The sequence below is a fragment of the Danio rerio genome, chromosome 6, assembly GCF_049306965.1.
Source record: "Danio rerio strain Tuebingen ecotype United States chromosome 6, GRCz12tu, whole genome shotgun sequence".
In the NCBI taxonomy this organism is placed as follows: domain Eukaryota; kingdom Metazoa; phylum Chordata; class Actinopteri; order Cypriniformes; family Danionidae; genus Danio; species Danio rerio.
The window spans coordinates 18,003,422-18,028,027 of record NC_133181.1 but is presented as its reverse complement, the minus strand read 5'-3'; the positions used below and the strand labels follow the sequence as shown (position 1 = coordinate 18,028,027).

The following is a 24,606-nucleotide window of genomic DNA, read 5'->3' as shown; positions in this document are numbered from 1 at the left end:
TCTCCACAACCCTTAATATATTCTTAATATAAATGTGTGATACATGAATACAGAGTATGAGTGAACAAAATAATCTGGAATAGTAATTTTTTCTGCAGTTCTTATGTAAGTTGATCCGCTTCAAATTTAGACACTTATGCTAAATTTTATTTATAACACAGCAAACTTGACATGGCAGGCAGATCATCTTTAAAACCAAATTGCAAAAAGTTGTGTTTCATTGGTATTTGAAAGTGAAAGCAAACTTTGTCTGCAGCACAAAATTTATAATTGCCTAGAGTGCTCGTGGTCGCAAAATTCAAAAGCAAAAGTTTAAATTGGGTAAATATGCATTCAAAGCGGGCACCTTCAGAGTTCATCGTGCTCGAGAATGAGCCTTAAAATTGCAGCTTGAAACAGCTTCCTTCATTCAGAAGGATTTGAAAAAAACAGACTCAACTCCCATATTCCTGTCCTGAAGTCGATTCCAGTACTAGGTTCATTGTGAGTCGAGGAGTTGACTCCCCATCCCTAATTCCCAGACAAATGTCTAATAATAATAATAGGCTTATTATTATTAATTATTAATCTCTCCATCATGCCACGATGTGCTGTGCTTTCTTGCTCAAAAGCTAAATTGTTGCACCACCTATATTGTGTGGAAAAATATAATAATTCACTGAATGCAACATAAAACCTGGTCTGCAGTTATCTCTCTCTGAAAAAAAATCTGTTATAGCATATAGAGCTACTCTATGTCGGTTTACGGCACTAGACACAGGCCTAAGGATTTTTTTATACTGTACATAACACTAATCTGTCCCCTATCCTAAACACAGCCCTCACAGAAAAGATAGATTTGTGATTTCTAAAAGCACATTTTAATGTTGAAGCTTTTTGTTTTTTGGAGATAACTGGCAATTAAGTAGGCATAGCTACCCAGCTACATCTGGCTCATAAATATTCACACACAGAATAACGTTAGTGGCCAATGAAAAATTATCATTTAAGCTTATTATAAATTAATTATCTTTATTTATTTTTTTAAAGTGACGCGATTCTTTTCAGCTCTTTAGTGATTCTTGGAGTTCGTTGTCACATCCACAAACGGAAAAACTCACTTTTTTAATTACTTATTATTAATTTAGTAATATTTGACCAACTGCCACTACAGGAAAACACTAATATCCTGCACTCAAAATAGGCTACACTATGTCGCAGTTTGCGTAGCTGTTTATGCAGTTAGCCTGTAAAATTAAATTAACACACGCAAGTTGAGCCGCAAGTGTCTTTTCAATTTGCTCTCACACACAAACATTCATTTCATAAATGCGTATAATATATAACTAATAATAATTGTCAATTGGGATGTTTATCAGGGTCTGACATGCAGGCAGTGGACAGCAGAATGAAGAAATGTTGATTTGATATGTCTAAACGAATGTTCAATTATAATTATATCAATTATTCACACACATACACTATGGCCAATTTAGTTTATTCAATTTACCTATATCGCATGTCTTTGGACTGTGGGGGAAACCGGAGCACCCAGGGGAAAACCACGCGAACACGGGGAGAACTTGCAAACTCCACACAGTGATGCCAACTGACCCAGATAGGACTCAATCCAGCGACCTTCTTGCTGTAAGGCAACAGTGCTAACCACTAAGCCACCCTGTCACAATAATATTTATATTTACTGTATGACAATAATTGAAATCTCTCCGTCATGCTGCGATGGCTGTGCTGTGTTTGACTGGCAATAGCTCAGCTTTTAGATTGCTAGAGCCTCTTTAAAAATGAAATTGTACCTGTCACACATTTAATAAGCTCAGTAGTGTAGAAAAATAAAATAATTCACTCAGTGCAACACCCCTGATCTTCAACCATCACTTACTGTCAAATTATTCTCATAGATTGGTGCATTTCTCACAACACTATCTACATTTGCACAACAGTTAATGCATTTCTCAAAACAATTAGCACAAACTGCAAAACCTAGATGATAACCTGAAAAAGTGAGTCACTTACTCAAAATGGATAGCTCATTCCTCAAAAGCAAGTATTGATGTCAATGAGAGTGTCAGTGTCATCGAGAGGAAAAGTCCTGACACCATTGTTTATTCACAAGATAGTCAAATGGCTTTGTCATGTTTTCATTATGACAGTTTGCTCTATTTTTTTTCAATGTAATAAAGTCTGATTTTGGTGACACTTTCTGAAAATGCTCAAAACAGCACTATATACTATTTGCTCAGCCATTTGAAAACTACAGTAAAGTTAGACATCACTGCATTTAGTCAGGAATCTGATTACAAGACACTGAATATGTATGTTTCACATTTTTACTGCAGATGCTCTTTGCAATTCTAATTTATTCACAGCATTGTGCAAAAGAATAAATACACTCTTATTTACATCAAACATAAACTCCCTTTGGGCAGAGCTGTGCACAACTGTAAACAATATGTGCTGTGCACAACTTTCAAACATTAAGTACAAATTGCAACTGAACCTACAACATACACAGGTCTGTAAATCATTCATGAAATTGTTCAATTTAGAAGACATTTTCTGGAAAATAAAGATGTAAAAAATTTTAATTAAATTTGCTTGTCAGATTTCGACAACTAGTTCAACATTTTTGTATGTAATGACTCAAGTAATGAAATGAGGACTATTAGTTTTTAAATGGAATGACTTTTCAGCATTCACAAGTTTAGTTTATTTTGACTGACATGACATAAGCGAATAATAATGTTATAAACAGCAGAGAGTTGTTTGAAAGCAATTGATACATGTCCAAAAGCATTCACAATTTGTTGGAAGGAATGAGAAACTGCTACTATGATGTGCACAAATGACTAATAGTTTTGAGAAATGCATTAACTGTTGTGCAAATGTAAATAGTGTTGTGAGAAATGCACCAAAGCCACTGAGAAAAACTGTAATATGTTGAATCATTTTGGGTTTTGGAGATAACTGGCAATGTTCTAGTGACTGGCTACACGTGTCATCAATATCTGCACACCGCTATAAGAATAACGTTAAATCTGGCTAATAATAAAGGATAATTCAAGCTTATTAAAAAAAAAACTATATATTTATTTATTTATTGAAAGCAACATGATTCTCTCCAGCTCATGGCTTTGTTAATACTGAATAGGTTTGAACTGCTGTGATCAGCCCAATTTGAAATCCTGGATTTCAATCATGTCTTATGATCAGGGAGGCTGCGATTTGTGTTGAAGATGGCGACGTGTAAGATTCTATCTTTAAACGGCTCACATTACCAGATAATCTGCACTGAGAATTGGAACCGATAAAAGTCCTCTACAAGATTTCATCTCCGATTCTCGGGAGGTCAAAATAAATTGGACTAAAACTTCTGTAGTCTGAGCTCAGCTTTAGATTGATAGATGTATTCTCTGCGGCAGACGTTTCTTTTTCAGGTAATGGACACACAACAGACAGAAGAAGGAAACTCACAAGAGATTCAGTGGAGATTTGTCTAAGGAACGCTGGAGAACATTTAGTGCACTGCAGGAGTTCAGCAAGCATGTAGAGCTCTGTTAGTCCTGTCTTTGTCTTTTACAGTCTGGAGTGCAGCTTGAGGAGAAATATAGGAATCACACACCTCAGCAATGACTGGACACTGATGGTCAGGAGTGTCCTTTAAAAACAGGTGGATAGGTGCATGGCATGAATGCCCTTCCAAGAAGAAGAGGGTAGTGGTGGACATAGATTGTTAGCTAGATGTCTTCTCTGTGGCTGTTATTTATTGTAGGTAATGGACATACAGCAGGGAGAAGAGAGAGACTCACAAGAGCATCAGTGGAGATTTTTTTTAAATTGCCGGAGAACAGCATGTGCATTGCAGGAGCTCAGCCATCAGTTAGGGCTCTGTTGGTGCTGTCTTAGTCTTTTGCAGATTGGAGTGAAGCAGAAGGAAGAGAGTCACAAGGGAACAGTGAAGATTTATCTGAAGAGCACTGGAGAAAACTTTGTTTATTGCTGAAGATCAGCAGCATGTAGAGTTTTGTTAGTCTTGTTTTTGTCTTGTATGTCAGATTACACTGGGGCATGTGGAGAAACGGAACTCACACCTCAGCAATGACTAGAAACTGATGGTCTGGTTAGTCATTTTACTGAATAGATAGGTGGATAAATGAATGAAAAATAGATGTCCTTCCAAGAGGAAGGGGGTGGTGGTGGGCTTAGATAGTTAGCTAGATGTCTCGTCTTTGGCAGGTGTTCAAGTAATGGACACACAACAGGCAGAAGAAGGAAATTCACAAGAGTATCAGTGGAGATTTATCTGAAGAACACTGGAAATTATATTGTGCATTGCTGGAGTTCAGCAACATGTAGAGCTCTGTTAGTCGTGTCTTTGTCTTTACAGACTGGAGTGCAGCATGTGGAGTAAAATAGAAATTACACACCTCAGCAATGACTGGACACTGATGGCTAGAGGTTAGGTGTTTCCTGAATGGATGGATGGATTAAAAATAGATGTCCTTCCAAAAGGAAGGGGGTGGAGGTGGGCATAGATTGTTAGATGTCTTCTCTGTGGCAGTTATTTAAATTGTACACTGTTAACCCTTGATATAGAGTATGCGGTAAATAACTCTAAAATAGTCAGTGTTCTGCTGTAATGAAAGGAAACAGTATTTTACTGTAAAACCAGCAGGATTTGTATGAAATTGTGTCATGCAAAGAATAAATGACAGTAATTTACTTTATGTAGCCATTACAGGTAGTAACTGTGGTAATAAATGGTAAATTACTGTTCATCTACTCTGATGCTTTATGTGGCTATTTATAGAGAGTTGCATTTATTTTAAGACAGAAAACAATGGTTTAGGCATTAACACACACATACACTGGCTGTCCGTCTTATTATGAACACAAATGTGTTGCCCTTTAAGGGAGCCACAGGTGTTTGATTTGTTTACTTCTGAGTGTGCTCTATTCTCTGTCTGTCAGTTCAGATGCAGAGTCTGATGTGTTTTAAGCTCTAAATAAGAATACAATGAGTGTAAAGGAGTAAATGTGTTCAAATATTTTGAGGGTTTCTAAAATAAAGTCTGTGTGTTAAATCCAATTGTTGTTATCCTGAACTGTGCACTTGAAAGCTACATCGTTAGCTAGTTAACATCTCCTTACACTTCTTACATGACTTTCATTGAAGTATATGTATTAATTGGACAACTCATCTTTAATGGTTTTGCCATAATGTACAGATGCAAACAGTGTAATGTGCCTTTCTGGAACTAAGCAGATTTTATACACATTAAAATCCTTCAATTTTAATCTCCTCAGTTAGATAACGTGCACAGAAATCCTCACAGGGAATCATAACAGAGGATTCATACTGTACAGCCATCCACACACAGACCTCCACTGTCAGGTTGTGAATTTGTTAATGTGTTACTTGTTACTTAGAAAAGTCATATTATTTCATAACTTTGTAAGCTGAGAAAATATTATATATTTTTCCTTCTATGCTAATGAAGGACTACTGAGACATTCCAAGCATGGGATGTGTCCTCCTGGTGAGGCAGAGTTCCTCACAGCTCCAATACACATCTCTGCCATTTGCTTACAGTAACCATGTGCTCTTCACCATACACAATTCATCTGCTTGTGTTCTTCCGATATCTTTGTCATGTTTGGTGTCATTTGACAGTTTATGACTTCAGTGTTGTAATGATGAAATCAACAGAGACATCGATTAATTGTATTTCAATCTACAATATATTTACTATTGTTGGGTCATGGCCTGAGGAGAGTATGTTAATGTTCTTCTGCCCCACTTCATCTCTTCAACTTTGTTCTCATGTTCAGCTGGTTTTGGGGGTTGGTTTTCACTCATGTTTGACAATGCTTTGCTCAGGGTATAATAGGGAAAGGTAACTGTTGATCTGGGAGAATGGCTTTTACTCTGCATCTCCCGCACACTGGTGCGTAGCCTCATATGCTAACAAAGGCAATTTCACTGTCTTTGTTGCTCAGCAGTGCATATGTTACAGCTAATTTCTTTATACAGTATGTTAGTTTGTTTCATTCTAATGTCTGTATATTTAAACATGTAACTTAATAAACAACTTTGCCTGCTTTAAGACGTAGAGATTCTTTCTCTTTATCAATGATGATAACAACTTTAATAGAGTCAGATTAATTACAATGGAGTCAGATAAATATGGATTTAAACACGCCATCCTTCAACTGCTTTCTGTTTCCGATTATTGGTACAGAATAGCAGCGTAAGTTTCAAGCCTTACAACTTGTGTTACTTGTAATGCGTTACCCCCAACACTGTAACCATCGATGTCAAACTCAGTTCCTGGAGTTCCCCCCCTACTTCAACACACAAGTCCTACTGTATATACACTGCATGTGTTGTTCATTATTGAACCTTTTTGTTTCATTGTGTAATATGAAATTAGCTCAATTTATGAATATTAATAATCAACAATAACGGTTTATTCTTAATCATTAATATTCCAGCTTAAGCTTCAGTCAGTTTGGTCAAACAAACATATGATTGTAAATGATCATACTTGTGCGACCGAGCGGATTCCCAGATTATGAATATCAACAATAACGAATTATTATTAATCATTAATATTCCGGATCAATTTATTGTTAATTTGACCAAACGAACACAAGCAGAGCCGCCGCTCTTCCAAGCGGACACGGTAATCTATTCATTTAGAAAAAGGTAATTTAATTGCTACTTCTTGTGAAGTAGATTAATCATTCAAAAGTTTTAAACAACTTATAATGGCTAGGCAGGGGAATCTGTATTTCAGTGACATTTTCTCGTGAGGCAAACAATACAATTCATTTGATTATAATGGAATTTATTGACTAGTCAGACGTAACGAACAAACAAACGCACAAACATACATTTAACACAGAACAAAGGTAAACCACGCGGAGATATCGGGTCTATAGAACGTGTAACAACAAAGAGAAATAGTAAAGCGAGGAGATAGAGATTTCAGATGAAAGAGTGACAAAACTTTCAGTTCCACACGCACCATTAAGGACCACCAAGGTTATAAAAAAACACCTTTTTGATAAAAGGGGCACAGCTTAATCGCATAACTAAAATCACCTGGTTTTTCATGTCTGGAGGTCTCTTTTATGCGTCTCTCTTCCGTCGTGATGAAAACTACTCTTGATGTCCTTTGATGCGTGGAGTTTGTAATGCAGTTCGGACGAACACGATCGCAAACTTTAAACTGAATTTACTTTGCCGGAAAATAAAGAAAACGTGGCGGGAAAGTCCATGCGGCTGTGAAGAGCCGTGTGGCCCTTAAAGGGACCACCGTCAATAATGTTCCTTTTTGGGACGTTCTCTTTCTGCCCAGATGTTTGGGGGGAAGTGTGCTTATACCTGCGGGTCACGTGACAACCCGTACAGCATTCTGACCAATGATTTCAGGGGAAAGTTTGCGCGCGAACCTTCCTTTGTCTAGGGGCTGCTCGTATGCAAATTTGAGTGTCCGCCTAAAGCATGCGGACAGGCATCTAATACAGGGCTTTAAAGAATAAAGCAATGCGAGTTATGGTCTTGCACTATACATCATGTGTTGTAAAATGTCAGCAGAAACCCATCGGTACCAAACATGGGGGGGTTGAAAGTACATCAACATAATTTTTCATATCCTTACAATATTTATGCTTTACAAAGGCCTAAATGGAACATGCATACAGGTTATAAGAGAGGTTACACAGGTAAGAAAAGTCAGAAATGAGATACAAAGTTTACAAAACATAACACATTGGTTTTGTGCTGGTTCTGGATTTGATGAGTTCATTTTCTTTCTGTCGGAACAGCCTCGTGGGGGTGTATGTGTGTGTGTGAGTGTATTTGGGAAGGAATGTCTTTGAAGTTTTCCTGCTTATCTATCCAGGCCCCCTGAACAACTTAAGCTGTCACGAAAATCCAGACTTCTTGGAGCCAGGAGTCGTAAAACCGTTCTGTCGGACCGTGATAAAATCAATAAGAAATTTTATCTGTGGACTGTACGCTACAATTGTAAATAGAAAATGTCTTCATACATGCTTATTTGTTAAATTTTGTTAGACATTTTCTGTTGTATGTTTGTTTGCTGCCAAAACAATAAAATACATTTGACTGAAGAATTGATTTGCTTTTTATTTTTTATAACAGTTCAGAAAACTGATTAATTTGAGTTAAACTACAATAACTACTGTATATATGATTTACCATTAATGTGTGTGCAGTAGCGATAATGCTGTGAGTACAGAACTACAGTACAGTAATTAACTGTAAGCAGTTTCCAGTTAGTTTTCGCTACTGCTCTGTTACACTGACTAACACTGTTGCCAGTATTCTACTGTAAAAAAAAAAGTTAAACCTGGTAAGATCTAATACATTTATTACAGTATTTATTATTTGTTAACATTAGTTAATGTAAATAAAGTTTTATTGTTAATTCATGTGAACTCACAGGACATTAACTAATATTAACAATTTAATTTAATATTACATTAATAATAAAACCGCCCAGACCTGGCAATGGTCATGTAAGCAGACTAGCTTTTCTCACACTGAAGCATATATATGCATAAACACTCCTCAAAGATCTCTCTTAAATGAATGTTTTCTGCAGATGCTTTATTTTAATATATTTGTGCATAAACATTAAATCAGTCAGTATCAAAGTGAAAACTGTAAACAAAAAACTTCAAAAAAAAAAATCTTAAGGTCACATTTAAAAAATGAGTTCACCCAAATGGTTCACGCCACTGGTACTTCACAGCTACTGTGGGGTCACCCATTGTGGAGAGGTCTCAGCTGAGATGCCCAACCAAGACAAACCACCTGATTCTGGACAGCAGAAGATTGGCCTGACGCCCAGAAAGAAGATGTTGCCTGAATGACTGGAAGAAACTTTAAAATGACCGGAGTTACAGATGGACCAAGCTACTGTAAGCTCTTCTCTGGAATAAATATAACACACACACACACACACTCACACATACACACATACATAGAATAACACAAAATAAATCTTGAAGACATTCAGAATTAAATATTTATAGGTCAAATATTTATTAATAACCTTCATTTAAAGAATATTTTAATGAAAAAAAAAGTTTTCAGTGAAATGGCCGAGTCTACTTTCACTAAAACACATTGAAATGAAAGGATTATTTCATCAAACATGTAAAACTTACGATCCTGAGGAAAAATAAAAAGATGTGACCACTATAAAGTTATTGGTTATCCTGAATTAAAATAATGAAAATTATTGAGAAAATTCCATGTTTAATGTTATAAAATTGACTCGAAAAAGCGAAAATTTACAATTCATCATTGTGTTAAATGTGAAAAGAAGCAAGTAAACACACAAAATAATCTACAATAGAAAGAAATTGATTTAAATGGCACAAAATGTGTAAATGATGACAAGTTTATTTTATATGTGTGAAAACAATTCAGCTTATTGCACTTTACTGCATTTATGACAAAAAGATGTTTTAAAATGAAAATAATCTTCAAAATAAGAATCTGAATCTTCCAGTAGGTGGTGGTAAATACATACACTTACATACCTTTAACTACACATGACATTTTACTCCACCTTACATATTACTCACCCGGATATATATAATTGTATAAGGGTCATTCTCACTATAAAGTGCCTTCGAGACATCAAAATGATAAAACTAAATTGTTTGAGAGTTTTGATTAAACCACAGTTGTTGTATTAATTAGACCTCAGACTGTAAGAAATGAATGTTGGTCAAGCTCCTGCACTTTTTACAAATAATCTGCAAGTAGAAAAACAGTAAACAAACCTCACATTGTGTCAACCCTGTCATGGACAAATGTAAAGTATCAGTACAGTCAGAGCATCTGGAAAGTTTTCACAGCGCTTCACTTTAACCACATTTTTATGTTACAACCTTAATTCAAAATGAGTCAAATTCATTTATTACCTCTAAATTCTACACACAATACCCCATAATGACAATGTGATTTTTTTTTAATTGTTGCAAATTTATTAAATTTGAGAAATCATATGTACATGTACTCAGAGATGGTAGAATCTCACAAATGTTTTAAGTGTTGTCCAGCCGCAGCTCTACAGTTGTCTGTTAGAGAGGCTCTGCTGCTCATGCCCAGGAGGATGCGGGACTTCCAGTTGAGTGTGCACTTATCCCTGAGGACACACTTTGCCTTGGGTATGATACACAAGGGCGATGGCATCCACAACCCAGTGTACCAGCCTCTGCTTGATATGGCACTTTCCTTCTGCCGACTGACAAAACAGACAAAAAGCAAAAAAACAAAAAAAACAGACTAGAGAATACTCTGTTTCGGCCATGTAAACACCCAGTCTGCGACCTCATCACAGCATTGGAGGGGTTGAGTATGCCTCCTCCAGAGTCAATGCTTCAAGTCTGGAAATGGAGTGGTAGGAACCTTGGGCACATAGCCAGGCCAGAGTCTCAGGACAATGTGAGAGTTAGCTGGCCCAAATTCCAAGCATGATTTGCTGACAGAAAATGCCTCCAGGTCCCGGACTCTATTAATAGAAGCCAGTGTGATCAGCAGAGCTGTCTTCAAGAAAAGAAAACTTAAAGATACTGAATCAAGCGGCTCTCTTTGCAGTGCGCAGAGGACCACAGAGTGATCCCAAAAGGTCATGAGAGGTCAGCTACCGATGCTGGCAGGTCACTTAAGGTTTCTATGTCATGTCTATAGATCACACATGAAGGTTTCAGAGATTTGATTTGATTTATTTATTTTCAAACAGAAATATCATTCATAAAACATCATTAACAAAAAATACATTTCATGTTTGATTCCATTTGTACCTTTACATTTTGTAACAGACCCAAAGTAAAAAAATACACTGAAAATAGCCATTAATTAAAACTTCATCATACCTTTCTCACTTTATCCTTTTTCAATCACCTTCATCATTATATTCCTTTAATAATATACATTTATACAACTTTTTCAATTGATTATTATCCTGACATTGTTTGGGAGTCTGATCTAGACTGTTCCATAATTTCACATCACAGACAGACATACACAAACTTGTTAAAGTTGTCCTTGTTTTCAACCTCCTAACCCTTAGTTCTTCTCTCAGATTATATCCCCCTTGTCTTTCTTCAAATAATTTTTGCATGCATTTTGGAAGTAATTCATTCCTAGCTTTAAACATAAATTGTGCTGTTTTAAATTGAACCAAATCATTGAACTTGAGTATCTTTCGTTTAAAAAATAAAGGATTTGTATGTTCCAAATAGCCCACATTTTCCATCAGTCCAATGACTTTTTTGTATTTTAAGAGATTGATTGTATTTGAAAACAACATCAATTAGAACTAACAAAAACCAGAAACAACTATCTAACTAATGCTGAGATGACTTATTGATATTTGTGTGCAATAATTCCAAAATGTATGTCTAATCATTATTAAATATTAATGATGACAATAATACTAACAATGAATTACATCTCTCATGATCGTGCTGCCCTGAATGTGCTTGAATGTAAGTTTATAAATAAATTCATGGTTTGCATCAAACTAAAATGAAGAATTGCAGTAAGAAATATTTATTTTGCACTATTGTTTTTATCTAATAAATAATATTTCTGCTAAAAAACAAACAAAAGATTATAATAAATCATTTAATTCAAGGCTGAAAGCTGCAAAACTGTTTTTAGTTAGTAACTCAAGAAACAATGGACAATAGAAATTAATAAAAGTCTCACTTCTATCACTCTTTAAAGGTTTTGATCTGGGTTTGTGTCATTTTAAATGCTCAGTCTTGTTATGAGCTGATTTTCTTTCTTCTGTGTTTGTGGAAAGCAGGCGAGTCAGCGCACCAATTTATAAGCAGGCAGAGCAGGATTCTCGTGATGACCACCAGCACAATACTGCTCTTTGTTATGAGCCGCAGATTCAGTTTAAACTTAGCAAAGGCGAGCTTCTTTGTCGATGATGTGTACAGTGTTAGATTTCACATTTAGCGGACATTTGCGCTGAACACGCAGTGAATGCAACGCATCGAGCTTCAGGCACCTTCTCCGAAAACACAGATCAACATTCACCACATGTCATGATCGCTGTCATCTGCGCCATTACGTTGTAACTTTAGGTGGGGTTTGCAAATCTGTGTGTAGGCTACTTTTCACTCTTCAGCTGTTTGCATTTCCCGCAGTAACAAAAGCTCCGTCATCTGACAGCGGAAAGCCTTGAGTGATTGACAGCTAATATTAACCAATATAGCAGCAGGGAAGAGCGATTCAGCACGTTTTAGAAAAAATCGGAACAGGTCGCACTACAGCCACTATATGCAGTCGCACAAATGCTCCCAAATATATTATGAGGTCGCATAGATTAAATCTCGGACGCAAATGTGACCAAAATGATGGCGATTTCAAGCCCTGTATTATGATTACTTTTAATTTCCCAAATAACATAACCTTTTACTTACTTTACTTATATTTAATGACAATTTGATTAAGTCAAACCATAATTTATTTATTTCTGTTTTAATCAACTCCATAAGATTTAGTAAATTATCCCCAGAACAAAAGAAACTTTTATCATCTGCAAATAATATAAACTTAAACAACTCTGATATCTTACACAGATCATTAATGTAAATTATAAACAATATTGGACCTAAAACTGATCCTTGTGCTATGCCACACTTTACATTTAGATATGAAGATTTATGGTTGCCAATTTCCACAAACTGTTGCCTATTTTTTAAATAACTGCTTATTCAGTCCAAGGCTACTTCTCTACTACCAAACCTTTATCATTTGTTTACCAATATATTATCATTTATTGTATCAAATGCCTTCTTTAAATCTAAAAAAATCCAACTACCTTCTCCTTATTCTGATCTGGACGTAAGTGCCAGATGGAAAACCTCCTTGAGAAAGAAGGTCCTTCCTCAGGAGAATCTGTCAGGGAGGGTCTGTCCCGAGGAGTGTGAGTTCTGGAAACCAGGTCTGGGTGGGCCAGTGTGGTGCAACCAGCAAGATCTGCTCCTCGTCCTCCCTGACCTTGCACAGGGTCTGTACAAGAAGACTCACTAAAACGCAAACTTGCCTGATACACATGTCCGAATCCAGCAGTGAGCCAGTGCATCTGTGCTGAGCGGAGCAGTGGCCGGTCTTGGGTAAAGCAAACAGGTAAACCTGAGTTTCTCCAAAACACCCCCATATCAGCTGGAGTACATTGGGGTGAAGTTGGCACTTTCCTAGGAGTGTGAGCTGCATGACATTCCTTGGTGCTTCCCATTGACATCCCTGAGACATGCAACAAAAACCTAAAATTAATAACAGAATTTAACATGAACCTGTTTATAATAAGAACAATTAACAATCAGTAAATAAAAGTGAATAAAGAGTTAAATGTGAATTAGAGTTTTATAACAGATTTGGACAGTTGTACAGTTTAACCAAGCTTAATGTTGTGTTCAATGTTCTCTGTATTTCTCAGTTCTCCTGCATTTGTTCTGTTAATAGGTGTGGATGCCAGTTCACAGGCCAGTACTCATGAACTTTGAGAGGCAGTTTTTGGGGAAACTGTATCATAGATAGGGGTGTAACGATACACTCAAGTCCTGACGATGCACTGAGGTCTTATGAAGCAAAGGAATCTCTCTCTGTGCAACAAAGTGAACATTATTTACAAATGTATCATCTGTAATATCTCTGTGGTAAACAAACGTGTGATTTCACGGCCATGAAACAGCATTATCAGCGTAATACAGGAAAACAGAATTGAACTTTTTGGGTGAAAATTAACCTTATACAATAAGCCGAGTACTGCAAAAAAAACAAGTTCAGTATTGCAAGTCCTATCGTTTACACAAGCGATGCACATCAGCACATTTATATTTCACAGTTTCACATTATGATGTATCGTTATACCCCTAATCAAAGAAGAATGTAAAGAACAGGCATTGAACTCATTTTAATCTGTCTACTTTATATTTTCAGCTAATAGGCTGTATAATTGGACGTCAGGGCACCAAAATTAATGAAATCCGTCAGATGTCTGGGGCTCAGATCAAAATTGATAATGCCATGGAGGGGTCATCAGACCGCCAGATCACCATTACTGGAACACCTGCCATTATCAGCCTGGCACAGTATCTTATAAATGCCAGGTGAGATTTAAAGCTAGTAACAGAATAAATGCTAAACATAGATGTGAATAAAATGTATTTAATATATATATATTTTTTTTTTTAAAATACTGTAATCAAACGTAAAGGAATACAAAAGCTTAAATAAAAGTGTTATAGATACCAAGGCTGAATTTAATTGATGAATAAATAAAGTAAAATTACAAAAAAAAATAATAAATTATTATAGATTTAATTTATTTTTAAAGCTAAAGCTCACTTTTTAATGATCCTCACTAAACCAATGTTTCTATCTTGTCTTCAAAATTAATTCTATACTGATTGTTTTCAGGCAAATTATTATTATCTGTAGTAGTAGTAGTAGTAGTAGTAGTAGTGTTATTAGTAGTAAACATAGCAGTAGTGGCAGCAGCAGTTTTTTTTTTTTTTCTTAGCAGTGTGGTTGAATTTGGTGGTGGTCAGTATTGCCAGGATAAGATTTTTATTTTTTTGAAAATGCAGTTGCAGGAAAGAATAATTCTTAATTAAATCTAGTTTAGAGTTATAGCACAGAAACTTAGCATGCTGAATGTCTAGCGGTTATTACTCTTATTTATTTCAAACTAATTGTTTTATTCATATTATACAGTATATTCAAATGTATTTAAGTTATCATACATGTAATGTGAGCAATAAATTGTATGAAAATATGTTTCATTTTAAATTTGTAAGTGGCGAAACGGGCAGTCATAAATGTTGTGATTTTGAGAAAATAAAATCTCATTTTAATTACGCTGTAAAAGGCAATTAGTTGACTATAAAAAGGTAAGTTAAGTCAACTTAATAGGTCCTCATATTTTTAAGTGAAGTCAATTGGTCAATTTTAAGGCAGCGGTTTTGATCTCTTCATTAAGGTAACTAATCGCTTTTTATAGGAAACAAAATGATTCTTTACATTTGAAGGTGACATTTATTCTTTTTTCGATTATATATTTTTATTTCGCTTTTTCAACAATTAACAATACAGAACATCAAAACTAAACAGGAAACAAACTAAATTAAAACATACACCGTATATTAAATAAATGAGTAAAATTAAATTAAATAAATCAATAAAAAGGGAGGAGATACAGCATAAGCTAGTAGAAACAAAACATTTTGTCAAATCGAATCAAGTGGTACTGTTTTAATGTAGTTCAAAAATGGATTCCAAATCTTTTTAAATACTTCATCCTTTCCTCTCAAAGAATATGTGATCTTCTCCAATGGTATACAGTTGCAAACTTCTGAGATCCACAGTCCAATTGGTACATAAATGTTTGTTTTCCATTTTAAAGCAATGCATTTTTTAGCTATTGTCAGCAACATTTCGGTAAGTTTAATAGCATAATTATGCTGGAGGTTAGAATTTGTGCAATTACCCAATAAACATATCTCTGGATCCAATGCAAAATCAATTGCATGAATCTGTGATATAATATTACATACTTGTACCCACAATACTTTCACTTTAGGGCACAGCCATGTAGAATGCAAAAATGTAGCTTCTTCTATACCACATCTGAAGCAGAGAGGAGAAATACTGTTTTTAAATTTGTGTAATCTGGATGGAGTATAATAAAGCTGGTGTAAGAAATTAAACTGGATTAGTCTAAATCTGGAATTCAAAGTTGAGGTTACCCCATCTCTACATAGCTGACCCCACAGGTCATTTTCTAGCGTTATCCCCAAATCCTGTTCCCATCTAGTTTTAGACTTATCTGGGTCAGTCAAAGGTTGTCTAAGCATCAAAGCATCATATATTCTAGAAATTGTTTTATGTAATGGTTTATCAGAGAAAACAAGTTCCTCCACAGCAGTTAAATTGGGTATCTTGGGATATTTTTTTTAATTTGACCCTTAATAGTATATTAGTGGGACAGTCCTCTTTCATCTCAAATGTCTCCATATTAAGCCATGACAGGTAGGGGGTTTCAGCGGACATCTGTGCCAGATACCTGGATTGGGCTGCCCAATAATACATCTTAAAATTGGGGAGTCTAAAAAGTCCTCCTTTGCTGTAGTCTAAAGCCAGTTTGTCAAGACCAACCCTTGGCGTTTTCAGATAGCAAATAAATGATCTCACTAGTACATTATGAGAAGTCAAAAAGGATTTAGGTATTGATATTGGAAGAATGAAATACATATAAGAACCTGGGCAAAACATTCATTTTAACTGCATCAATTCTACCAGACAATGTGAGTGGTAAATCCATCCAATTTGTTAAGTCTCTGCCAGTTTTTTCTAAAAGATTAGCCAAATTAAATTTATAGAGATTTTTTAGGTTGCCGTCTACATGTATACCCAAATACTTAATGCCAGCAGGTGAGCATTTAAAAGAAAAGGTATTTAATGAAGTATAATCAAAACCTGATAATGGCAAAATTTCACTTTTATCAATGTTAACTTTATATCCAGAAAAAGTACTATATGACTGTAATACATTCTGTAAATTAGATAGGGAGTCTACAGGGTCAATAAGAAACAAAAGAATATCATCGGCGAACAAAGATATTTTTTGTATTTCAGGGCCAGTTTTAAAGCCTTTTATGTTGGGGACACATCTAATAGCCTCAGCTAGAGGTTCGATCGCAAGGGCAAAGAGAGCTGGGCTGATGGGGCAACCTTGTCTACATCCTCTATACAAAGGTATTGAAGAAGAAATAATACCATTTGTAATAATTTTAGCTTTTGGGGATTTATAAAGTGATTGAATTAGCTCTATGTATACAGTTCCAAATCCAAATTTTTTTAGTACTTCAAATAAGTATGACCACTCAAAAGCCTTTTCGGCATCGAGAGAGACGACTATCCCTGGTATATGTTTTTCTTTAGCAGTGTGAATAATGTTAAAAACTCTCCTCAGATTATTTGCGCCTAATCTCCCAACTACAAAACCAGTTTGATCTGGATTAATCAATTGAGGAAGTCGAGTTTCTAATCTTTTAGCTACCATTTTAGTGACTATTTTATAATCTACATTGAGGAGTGATATTGGTCTGTAGGAGGCACAGTTATTTGGATCCTTGCCTTTTTTGAGTATTACTGAAATTATAGCATTTGAAAAGGAGTCTGGAAAACTTTTTTCCACCTTAGCCTGATTAAGAACTTCTATTAAATATGGCACAAGCAAATCTTTAAACTCTTTATAGAATTCTAATGGAAAACCATCTTTACTGGGTGATTTATTATTAGACAATAGATTAATAGCTTCAATCAGTTCAGAAGTAGAAAAAGGCTGATCCAGACTAGATCTGTCTTCCTCTGAGAGATATGGTAAATGGACTGAGGAGAGAAAAGCTTTCATTTGTAACTGATCTATACATGATTGAGAGGTATATAATTCTGTGTAATATTGCTTAAATACATCATTAATTTCTACCGGGTTGCATGTTTCCTTGTTACCAGTTTTAATAACATTTATTGTTTGTTTCTGTTCCTCTCATTTTAATTGCCAGGCCAAGACATTCTAAGCTTTCTCACCGAGTTCGTAATAACGTTGATTAGAGTAAATAATAGCTTTCTCTGCTTGGTAGGTGTTCAATTTATTGTATTCAATCTTTTTGTTTAGTAGTTCTTTATAAATATCCTTTGTTTGCGACTTGTGGTACAATTTTTCAAGTACTAGTTTTTCAACTTCTAAAGTACTTAATTTGGATTTTTTGTTTTTTAACAGCCCTTTAGTGTAGGAAATTATTTGACCTCTAAGATAAGCTTTTAAAGTGTCCCATAATATAAAACTATTGGAGCATGAGGGTTTATTTGTTGCAGTAAAAATATCAATTTGTTCCCTTATGAATTTATGAAATTCAGGTTGTTTAAAAAGAGTAGGGTTTAGTCTCCACCTGTAAGTTCCTTTTGTTTTTTCTGGAATGGACAGTGACATTACAAGGGGAGAATGATCACTCAGTAATCGAGGGAGATATTCAACATCTAGCACTCTGTATAGAAGTTGAGAGGGCAACAAGAAATAATCTATACGAGTGTGTGTATTATGGGGATGCGAATAAAAAGAGTAGTCTCTTTCTTGTGGGTGTTCTTTCCTCCATACATCCACTAAATTCAGATCTTTCATAAATGTTGTAGTAGATTTAGCTGCTTTAGAAAGGGGCACTGGTGTAGTTGAAGATCTTTCTAGTATATTGTCTAAAACAAAATTAAAATCTCCACCTACCAGGAGTTGACATTTATTCTTGATTTATTCTTTGTAACACAGTTTGTTTCATTCAGCGCATGATATTCTTTGGTCTGAAAATGGTTGTTGATTACAAACCAGATGATAGTCAGTGTTTAATGATTTATTTCAGCCTTCAGAAGGGCCTGATTGTTTAATCTTTGACATTTTTACTTGGCTCGACTTCATTGATGTTGACTGTGCTTCAAGTAATTGTAATAGTTCATAAAGCAATGTACTTTGTTTACATCTTTGTTTATTACTGTGATGTGCTGCAGTGACTTGGATCTGAAAGTGTGACGGTGTCACATTCGTCCAGACATACTTAAGAAAGATTAATTTAATTATTTAAGAACTGACCCTTTTGGGCAACGCAACTGTGATTAAAGTAAAGCAGCAAGTAACAGAAGCTGATTTGAATGTAATGTTGTGACTTTTTAACAGGTCATTTGCTGTTAAATTTGTATAATAATAAATAATAAATATACTCAAGTTCTTTTTTTTCCAAACTTGGTTTTAATAGATAGTGACTACATTGTGAGTTCTATTGTATCTCTGCTGTATTTGCTCAATGTTACAGTTCTCTGTTCAGAATGTTTATTATTTATATCACAGAAATGGGATTCATTCAAACGTAATGTATTATGTATGGATTTCAGTGTTGACTGCTGTATGATTTTATGTGATTAATAATATGACATAAAATCTCATTTTTCATTGCGATCTCATTTTCACGTCATTGCAAGGATACTTATGAAGGTAAAAAATGAATATGTATTTGCTTCTGTCATTTCTATTTCTAAAGACAGTTAATTGTGCTCCAGTGACTTATAATTGTATAATCATGTCTATATTCTTCTGAGTCTAAAATATTGTTATTCTGAATGTCTTAACACCCTTGGCAGTCTTTATCCAGTATAACATCATATAACAGGTTATGTCACTATATACAAAATAGATCATGCGTTTTGCAAAGATAATCATTTATTTAAGGTCTTAGAAAACAAGAACTGACTACAATCTTTAAGTTATAATTGCTGCTGAATGACGCATTGTATGACTTCATTTCATTATTTTTCTTTCAATAAAGTCTCTTGGTCTCACGTAGGTTTTGTTTGTTTTCTGTGCCAGTGATTTATACTTGAATATGTTTACGAGGTGGGTTGTTAGCCCAACGATCAACCCTCAACCTGGAGGACCAGGACATACACACATACGGACAATTTAGCTTACCCAATTCACCTATAGCGCATGTCCTTGGACTTGTGGGGGAAACTGGAGCACCTGGAGGAAACCAACGTGAAAAAGGGGAGAACATGCAAACTCCACACAGAAATGCCAACTGGCCCAGCCAGGACTCGAACCAGCGACCTTCTTACTGTGAGGCGACAATGCTAACCACGGAGTCACTGTGTTGCCCCAGCGTGTATATCAATTAAGAAAAAAATATATCAGCATTTAAATATCTACTGACTAATTTAACTTTTCTCTTTTCGTCAGATGGGTTCAGGTAGTGCCTCTGTCCTGCTGCGCTTCAGGAGAATTCAGCATCACAAGCAAAATGACCACGTTGAGTCAAATAACATATATTGATCAATCAGCACGGTTGTCAAGGCAGAATCTCAAGCACAACCAATCATTTTAAATGACATGGTGAATCATTTAAAGAAATTTAAATGTTAAGTTCAGAGAACTTACAATAAGAATTAAAAGTTTGTTGCTGCCTAATGGGTAAGTTAAACACACCTTTGATGCCAAAACTTGGTATTTTAAATAATATCAAGTTATATTAACTTAATATCTTTAATAATGACTACAGCAGGGTTTACAGTGCATAATCAGGGCGGATTAAATCAATAAGCTAACTAAGCAGTCGCTTAGGGCCCCAAGGAAGTCTGGAGGCAGACAATAAACACTAATAATGTCATTTCCTGTCATATTTTGCAGGATAAGGCTCTAACAAATACATTTTACCTTAATCAGTATGTGTGCAATTGTGTCCCCCCACCCCAATCATGGATCAGTCCAGCAGTCAAATCAGATGAAAATTAAATCTTTTAAAATGTAGAGATTGTGTTCAGATAAAAATATAGAAAGCAAGACAGAGTGCTATAAGATAAAGACAGCTAAATAAATAAGCAAATATGAAAAGTGCTTATTACTGTAGGACTTCTGGGTCTCATGACTCGAATTGCTTAGGGCCCCCAAATCACCTAATCCGGCCCTGCTCATAACAAACAATCATCATGATCACAGTAAAAAGTGTAGAGTAAACAATGTTATTAACACTATGAGCTGTATTTGTTAAAATAAATGTTAAATTATTGTGTGTTTCATTAGAAAAACTGTTGAGATGATGAAAAACACGCAGTCTTATACGTTTTAGTTAAATTGTGATTCGCTGTGCTGAACATTGCCCCCTTGTGTTGTCCATGATCACTTACTGAGGAGAGACGTGACCCTGCACCACAAAAGCACTTTTTTTACTTCTTTTAGTTTGAGCACATGCTTTTTAAAATGATTGAGCTGTTGAAACTTTGACCTACACATGAAAAAACAATATGTACATTTTAAATTATTTTCAAAATCATAATTGTATTCTAACCTGAAACTGAAGATCGTCCTAAAAAGAGATTTATTGCACTATATTGGGATAATTTGCAATTTGATGTGCACAAAGAAGAAAAACACAGTAGTGTTTACTTTAAATTCTCTTAAGAAGTTTAGTATTTGTATTTTTTCCAACTTGAAATAGAAGATTATATCAAAAAACTATTCAGCACTCTTCAATGTTGAAATTTTGTAGTTCCATGTCCACAAAAACACAATATTGTTCATTTCAAATTCTCATACAAACTTTTCTTTTTTACCTAAAATTGAAGATCATTCAAAATAAAAAAAACATTTGTTAAATATCAGCATGCGTGTATGGACATTTACTGAGTTTATTATCGACAGATCTGTGTTTAAGTAAAACAATTCGGCTAGTTTAGATTTTTATGTTTTAAATTCAGACATCAAATATTGCAAATAAAGGTTTGGTCTAGTTAGTTCAGCACACTACAGACAGCATGATCATATCTGACTGAACAGAGTCTCCTAATTCCTCCAGTGTCTGTGTTCATTCATCAATTTTCCTTCAGCTTAGTCCCTTTATTCATCAGGGGTCGCCACAGGGGAATGAACCGCCAAAATATCCAGCATATGTTTTACACAGTGAACCTTGCTGTGAGGTTACAGTGCAAACCACTGAGTCACTGTGCTGCCCTAGGTTTGAACATTTACATTTTAGTGAAACCAGTAAAGAAAAAAAACTGCTGTAATTGCGAATAAAATAACTTTATTGTTTATGATTTATTTAACACCTTCCCCCGTTTTTCTCTAAGTGGTCAAGAAACTGTACATTTGTCTACTGTAGACTAGCTTGTGTGTGTGTGTGTGTGTGTGTGTGTGTGTGTGTGTGTGTGTGTGTGTGTGTGTGTGTGTGTGTGTGTGTGTGTGTGTGTGTGTCTTCAGCTCGTACAGCTTCACACAGAGGCTCACAGATGCAGCAGAGGAAGCTCAGGATCAGGATCTGTTCTCCTCAGTTCCTCTGCCCCTGCTGCTCTCCTTCTACAAATCATTGACAGCGTTTATCTACACTGAACCTGACAATGCAACCCAAGCCATGACTGCTGGATTCAGATAAGTGTAATGTCACTGGGCACCTGTGCAGTGCAACCAGGGATGGCTCTCAATGTCATCTAAACTGGGTCGATCAGCCGGTGCTGCACTGAGACACCAGCGAATCAGCTGACGGCACTCTGTTACACACAACACCGTCTTCAGAAACACACAACAACACATTTCTGCTCGCTCGCCAGGCTATCTGAATGTGTCTGAATCTCTTACCTGTTGACAAGCTCCTAGGGAAGGTCAGTCGGCTTCTGGACGTGACCCTCTGTGCCCCTCTGAATGGGAAACGGTCACACAGGATGTTGTAGAGCGTCACTCCTACTGACCAGACTGTAGCTGGAGTCGCATGGTAGCGATGTCTACGAAACCACTCGGGAGGAGCGTATGCAGGAGTGCCTGAGAGACATAAGAAGACCACAAACATCTGCTCAACATGCTCCAGTACAGACAAATTCCCTTTAGTGGATCAGCAGAAGTTCACAAACATCAACAGAACGTTTCCTTCTGTAACTCAAACTCACCTGCAAAGTATTTGTAGGCCGAGCGCTTCAGCAGATCTCCACAGCCGAAGTCCAGCAGCTTGATGTCCTGGGACTCTGTGGAGATCAGCAGGTTTTCTGGTTTGACGTCCCGATGCAGGACGCCGCGGCTCTCGCAGTGTTTTAGGGCCGCGATCAGCTGCACCAGCACTTTCTTGGCCAGACGCTCATCCAGACAGCCGTTCTCCTCACAGAAGCTCTGGAGATCTTGGCAAGGATCCGGTCGCTCCAGGATCAGGATGTAGCGTCTGGGACGGTCAAACCAGTCCAGCAGCTGCAGGACACTGGGGCAGGCAGGAGCTGACGTGACACGGGTCATCAATGCCACCTCCAGCGGCAGCCGACCCTGACCATCCTGCAGGACAAACCCTCCATTATATCCAGAACTCAATCAAACACAGCAAACACAACAGATTCACATCAAAACATACAACTTTCAGTCGCTCGGGGGTCCGGTCCTTCGACACATACTTGATGGCCACCTGCAGACAGAAAAAGCAGAGTAAATCACACCTGCCTGATTGTGACACATGACATTTACTGACGGCAACATTTCTAAAGCATGTCTGAACAAAGGAGGGAAGAAAATCTCTTACTGGCAGTCCATCAGACCTGCGCATCCCAGCAAACACAGAGCCGAATCCACCCCGTCCCAGCAACGGGCCCTTCTGGTACAAGTCTGCAACACAGAAGAGCACAAGAAATGAAGAGAGAAAGAGAAAACATGCTGCGGTCTCTTCAATGACAAATCATTTCCTAACTGAGCCATAAGATCTAGAAGATGAGCTGTGCTGACCTCTGCGAGAGCGTTTGGCTGGTCTGCTGGACGAGGTGGACAGTGTTTGCTGGCTGCTGCTCTGCCTTTTCCTCTTGCTGTTCCTCTGGTCTGTGGATGCAGAATCAGCCAAATGTGAAGGCACAGGAGCCAAAAAACCAGGAAGCTCAGTGGTGCCGTCCCGTGTATCTTCTGTGCATCAAAACATTTTTAATGAATCTTTTTTGTTAACTTCTGTAATCCTTTTCATATTAGTCAAACACCATACAGCATCATACAGTGATATACAATGACAAACAAATGAAAGATTAAAAACACTCACCTCCTCTTTCTTCACCCATGTGGGACATGGACAATCTCCTCCAACCTGCAATAAAACAGACAAATACAGACAAATATAAAAAATAAATGTAAAACAAAGTAAAGAAAAAAGAAAAAGAGCAACAAAGTTGTGTTTAAAAAAATAATCAGAAAAATAACGAAAAAAAGATGATTAGAGAAATTGTGCTCTTTAAAATAAGTCTTTTTCTCTCAGAAATCCTCCAACAGCTTCAGAAATCTCAGGAATCGCACAGAAATGCTCTGCAAAGTCGCCTCGTCTCTCAACCAAAAGATTGCGATGGGTTTGAATGTTTTTATATGCGGTCAGAAATCATACCATAACACACGTTGCTATAGCAACTAACATTGGCGTGACCTTGCGTGCCTGAGATATTTTTATTTTATTTTCATAAATATAAATCATGCAGTTATTCGATTTTCTAAATCTTAATTATTAATAGTAATAATTAATCTAAAGCTCTTGTTATAAAATTAAATAACTATCATTTTAATAGGCCAATCAGCTTTCCGTAAAACTTGATTGCGTCACCACCGACATTAGCAGAAGAGAAACCTTTACATTTAACGAAAATCACACAGAAATTCAAGAATAAAGATTTTAATAAACAGTACTAAACAAACGAGCTCTTCTATAAATGTGACTTACCATAATGAAGAAGTGGACAAGGATGAAATTGTTCTCCATTCGGGAGAGCTACAGGAATCATAAACTGTTTTCAGAAAAAATATTGTATTATTTTCAGAGAAACACATTTCTAGGAGTTTATTTACGCTAAATTTCATATTATTGCCGAATCACGCTGAAGCAGGGCATTACGAAAGGTCATGTGACTGACGTCCCTGACGTCACTCCTTGCGTAATAAATGTATGGCGAACGCACAATTTAGGTATATTAATGAATTATATTTTTAAATAAAATAAATTGTATAA

General features: G+C 36.2%; 1 protein-coding gene across 4 annotated transcripts; it reads right to left on the bottom strand.

Moving 5' to 3' along the window:
• Nucleotides 1–8,612: 8,612 nt before the first annotated feature.
• LOC137495847 (serine/threonine-protein kinase pim-3-like) lies at nt 8,613–24,537 on the bottom strand. Of its 4 annotated transcripts, XR_012407749.1 has the most exons (10): nt 23,656–23,941; nt 23,355–23,525; nt 23,155–23,237; nt 22,990–23,040; nt 22,541–22,913; nt 22,236–22,415; nt 22,052–22,147; nt 21,868–21,956; nt 12,882–13,306; nt 10,013–10,553 (listed from the first exon to the last, which is right to left on the bottom strand). XR_012407749.1 is itself a non-coding variant. In XM_073953849.1 (9 exons), exons 1-9 carry the CDS (start codon nt 24,380–24,382, stop codon nt 8,929–8,931), a joined length of 1,197 nt encoding a protein of 398 aa, XP_073809950.1. In that variant the 5' UTR covers nt 24,383–24,537; the 3' UTR covers nt 8,613–8,928. The 4 variants fall into 4 exon arrangements, 3 of the variants coding, with proteins under 3 accessions (XP_073809950.1, XP_073809949.1, XP_073809948.1); XM_073953849.1 differs by lacking the exons at nt 10,013–10,553; nt 21,868–21,956; nt 22,052–22,147 and adding exons at nt 8,613–8,961; nt 24,322–24,537 and having other exon boundaries at nt 13,107–13,306; nt 23,656–23,700; XM_073953848.1 differs by lacking the exons at nt 21,868–21,956; nt 22,052–22,147 and adding an exon at nt 24,322–24,537 and having other exon boundaries at nt 9,422–10,286; nt 13,107–13,306; nt 23,656–23,700.
• Between the last annotated feature and the right edge of the window lie 69 nt (nt 24,538–24,606).

Excerpts from the sequence above, each read along its gene's own strand:
- LOC137495847 (XM_073953847.1), bottom strand. The coding sequence starts at position 24,382 with ATGATTCCTGTAGCTCTCCCGAATGGAGAACAATTTCATCCTTGTCCA. Across the intron at positions 23,238-23,354 it reads AGCCAAACGCTCTCGCAGAG|ACTTGTACCAGAAGGGCCCG; the intron begins GTCAGCACAGCT and ends TCTGTGTTGCAG. Across the intron at positions 22,914-22,989 it reads CCCCCGAGCGACTGAAAGTT|GATGGTCAGGGTCGGCTGCC; the intron begins GTATGTTTTGAT and ends TTTGTCCTGCAG.